Source organism: Otolemur garnettii, unplaced genomic scaffold, assembly GCF_000181295.1.
Source record: "Otolemur garnettii isolate 467f Iridium unplaced genomic scaffold, OtoGar3 scaffold00009, whole genome shotgun sequence".
Taxonomy (NCBI): Eukaryota; Metazoa; Chordata; class Mammalia; order Primates; family Galagidae; genus Otolemur; species Otolemur garnettii.
The window spans coordinates 36,104,166-36,109,023 of NW_003852404.1; the positions used below are offsets into that span (position 1 = coordinate 36,104,166).

The 4,858-nt window shown below is 30.0% G+C and overlaps 1 protein-coding gene across 1 annotated transcript in view; it reads left to right on the top strand.

The window, feature by feature from the left end:
- Positions 1-4,858, top strand: part of ARL6 (ADP ribosylation factor like GTPase 6) — a 31,633-nt gene that overhangs the window by 14,092 nt on the left and 12,683 nt on the right. The window contains exon 5 of the mRNA XM_003783941.3: positions 3,561-3,655. Coding sequence (XP_003783989.1) covers positions 3,561-3,655 — 95 coding nt within the window. The remainder of the gene's footprint in view (positions 1-3,560; positions 3,656-4,858) is intronic.

The window sequence follows — 4,858 nt, forward strand, 5'->3', positions numbered from 1 at the left end:
CATAGGTTAGATATAAATCCTACACCATTTTATATAAGGGACTGGAGCATCTGCAGATATTGATATTTGAGAGGTTTCCTGAAATTAGTCTCCCACTTGATAGCAAAGGACAACGATATTCACATTAGCAGTTGCCTAGTACTATGACCCAAATGTATTATACTATCTCAAGATTTTCATATAGTATTAAAATAAATTGCTAGGACTCCTTCCTTTAGGAGCAATGCAACTCACTTTCGGAGTCTAAAACTTAAAAACAGTATCTCTTGACTAAACTCTCTTTTGTCACTGTGAATTTCCTGCTTTGAAATGGCATGGGATGTCTGGCTGATCAGATTTCTATTTGATTGATTAACTCTTCCTGCTAACAGGAGAACAAACCTTATTTTCCTGAGATATGAACCAAAGGAGATTTATTCAGGATATTCTTTTTAACAGCCATTTAATTCATTCAAGTCTTATTTAAATTATGTAGATCCAGAGTACTTCAGAAGCAGAGAGAAAGGAGAGTGCTTCAGACGTGAGAGTCAGTTTGAAAACAGAAAAACGGTGTTCGTGGTATTCTATGCTAAATTCTCTGGGTAACTGCAGGACTTTTTTGTTTTTTTCGTTTGTGTTTTTTATTTAAAGAAACCTGAGTTTCCAGTGTAAGATTTTTAAATTCTTTCTCTAATTGATGAATAATTCCTTCTTAAAAAAACTTACTATATATATAATTTTTATATATATTTTATATATTATGTAAATTTATATATTTATTTGAGCTACTTTTAAAAAAATGTATTTATTTTAATTACAAAGAACAAAAATACCCAGAAAATACTACTTTAAAAAGGAAGCTTTTTTCTGATTTTACCTCCTTTTTCTTCAGAATATTTTTGGAAGAAATTTATGAATTCTGAAATACTTTTTATTTCAGATTAATATGAGAATACAAATGAATTCTGAAATGTTGTGATTAAATTATGGACAAAATGGTGAATGGGATTACTGTTAAGACGTCTACAATAATATTACATTTATTTCTTCTATCTCTATATTTTTCCAATTATGAAAAACAAATACATTTAATCTAATAGACTGAAAAAGGGTAAAAAAATTAATAAAGCCTACTGTTGTCAAAATGAGCCACTTCTTTGAGTGAAAATGTAATGTCTTGTTCAAAGTTATTTATAAATATCTGTTAAAATGAAAAATGTTCATACTCTCCAGCAAGCATTTTTACTTTTAGAAGACTATCCCATGACTGGAAGGGACTGGTGGGTAAAGATATACATAGAAGGATGTGTGTTCACATTGTTTATAAGGATACTTTTTCATGTAAATCATGTAAAGAAAAATTCTTAATATGAATATGTGCCTAGTATGCAGTGTTCATGGAATATGCACCAAACCATTAATAGCATTTGTTTTTGAATCAGTACGATTATAAAAGAAGTTTACTTCCTAATTTATATGACTTTATCATGTTAAGCCTTGTGTAACTTTTGCATTTTATTTTTATAATTAAAAAGGTAATAAACTACAAAAGATGAGGGGTATACATGCTTTAAAATTTAGAAAGTATGGAGAAGAATATTTTTAAATTCCCATAAAACTTCTCACAGGTTTATCATTAATCTCTTTGGTATGTTTCTTCTTTTTTGAAATATATAATATGCCCTTTACATAATTAAAGAAAAAGGAGTCCTCTAAATTATATACCATCTATAATGTAATATCCTTTTTTTTTGTCCCCAGTTAGCATTCTATGATCTGGGTTAATCAGAAAAAATATACAATGACTATAACTCGAATAGCTGTCCAGTGTTTTTTCATATAGCTGTGCTAAAATTTAATTGTTTCTTTGGCTTTTCTCAGTTATGGAAGATTATAAACAATCCTTCAGTTAACATCTTATTATATAAATTTTAGCCATAGTTCACAATGCCTTAGAATAAATTTTAGAAATAAAATCATTGGCATAAAGTGATTAAATGTTTTCAAAGCTCTTGATAGATATTTCTGATTGTCCTAGTTTCTATATCGACTAGTTTCTATATGTCTTAGTTAATCCACATTAACTAGTTTCTATATGTCTTTGATAATCCATATTAACATTTTTTAAATGGTAGGAAGTAGTATATAAAAAGTTGCTTTATTTTTATATTCATTTGATTTATTTGATTACTAATGATACTGAACTTTAAAATCTTAATTTATGACTGAAATAAGTGATTCACAAAAAATATATGGAGGTCCAGTTAATAATAAAAAGATATTAAACATCACTGGCAATTAATGAACTACAAAGAAAGATAATATTTTCTTAGTACAGCAAAAAATAAAGAGAATTATAATAGCCATTTCTGACAAGAGAATGGGAAAAAAACTGATAGTCATATAAATTGCTGCAACATTGTTCGAGGACAGCTTGGCATTATTTATCTAAAACTTTAAATTATTAATACATACATAGTTACAGAAATTTTATGCCAAAGACTCTTTAAACTCTTAAAATATCAAGAAATTCGATAATATATGTACATAGGAGGATGTTTATCTCAAAGTTTTTTATAATAGTGAAAACTGCAAGTAATCAAACATTCCAACAACAGACATTTGACACAAGATTTAATGATACATTCATGCAGTGGACTACTTTATAATCAGTAAAAGAAAAGTGCAAAGGAATCAGTGATTTTTGAAGTGCTAATATGACCCATTAGTGAGTCTGTAAATCAGGTCACTGGCTATCAGGTTTTTAGAAATCAAATAGAAAAGCTAATTTTTAAGTATCATTTCAGAAAGATTTTTATTATTTATTTATTTATTTATTTTTTGAGAAAAAGTTTCAAGCTGTTGCCCTGGGTAGAGTGCTCTGGTGTCATAGCTCACAGCAACCTCCAACTTTTGGGCTCAAGTGATCCTCTCACTACAGTTTTTCTATTTTTTAGTAGAGATGGGGGTCTCACTTTTGCTCAGGCTGGTCTCAAACTCCTGAGCTTAAGCACTCGACCCACTTCAACCTCCCAGAGTGCTAGGCTTATAGGTGTGAGCCACTGCACCCGGCAAAGATTTTTATTTTAAAATACAGTAGAACCTCCATAGATGATCACCTCCCTACATTCACACCTTCTTAAGATGACCTGATTTTCATAGACCGGACATGTACCACATGTACATATCAGTACAATAGGCCTAGTTCCTCATGTTGACCACCTCCGTATGTTGACCAGTTTGTTACAGTCTCTTGGGTGGTCAACTAACAGAAATTCTACTGTATATTTATATGTACTTAGGTATTTAGTATACCTAAATATAAAATGTATTTCTCACTATGCTCACTATGATTTATAGTAAAAAATATAAAATGTAAATGAAAAAGATATTTAACATGAAATATAACAAATGGTTAAATATTAATCAATTATATAAACTAATTAAAAATCAAAACCTCTGATAAATGGACATAGGATATGAAGAAATAACATAGGTTTGGAATTCCATACAAATAGATAATAAACATAGAAAAATGTATAAGTGTTGCTTCAATTTTACATTTTCTTTATGTTATACAGAGAAGGACAAGCTATTATTTTTGTCATTGATAGTAGTGATAGATTAAGGATGGTTGTGGCCAAAGAAGAACTTGATACTCTTCTGAATCATCCAGGTATGTGTATGTGTCTTTCAGTCGATAATGTCTGGGCTTTGGGATCCTTTTATGTGTGATATTTTGTTCCTTGACATAAGCAAAGAGTGTTTCTTATCCTTTATAATCATCTTTTATTTAAAATTTGTGAATTTTAAAACATTAGTTGTAGAATTTATCTTTACCTATATCATATTTTGTAAATTGTAAAGTTTTTTGCAGTGTTCTTGGCATCTCTAGCCTTTATTTTATCAAAAATAAATATGCCCTTTTTCCTGATTATAGAAAAAATATGTGACAATAGCAAAAATAAAAATCAGAAAAAGAATAAGGAAGAAAATTAAGATCTGTGTATTTCAACAACCACTAAAATTATTTTGGTTACTGTCTTTTCAAGTGTTTTACTGTGTGTACACTGTGTGTGTGTGTCTGTCTTCCAAGATGCAAGTCTTTGGGGTTTTTTTTATGTACCATACTATACCATACACATGTACATACACACACACAAACCCCACCCAAAATTTTCTACAGGTTTGAGGGCTATGGGGGCTGTCACTGTTATTTACCAAAATTGGATCATATTCCTTACAGTCTTTTGGATTTTCCTGTTCTCAGTTATCAGTTCAAGATGGAAATAGTTCTAAGACAAATTGCATAACACTATATAATTGTTCTTTTTAATGATGCCTAATACAGTGTGCTATGAGCATATCAGTTTATTCCATCATTCCCCTTCTCATAGATATTCTTCCTCCACCCCACCCTCCACTACAAACAGTGCTCCAAGGAAGTATTATAGAACTCTGCACTTCTAGCCTTACTCAAGTAATGTTTGTGCTGGGACTTAAAAAAAAAAGATGATTTAAAATTACTGTGGATTTGTTAGAAATGGAATGAAAATAGTGTGGGACTTTGTAGCATTTCTTACTGCATAACTATAACATCTTCCATATTTTTATTGGACAACATCAAGCTATTCAAATTTTTGGAAAGAAATCACCCAGCCTGTACTTTTTATGTGACTTATTCACTTTAAAACTTAATCATTTTTGTATTTTGATTGATGCTGCATTTTTGATAATTCATTCCCTTTGTGTTAATCTTTCCACTTTTCCCAAAAAAGTGTTGGAATGTCGACCAATAAAATGAAATAGTTCATACAGAATCTTCTTCAAATACAAGGAGAACATTGGCTTTTCCAATTAATGCCTTGTCCATGTATCT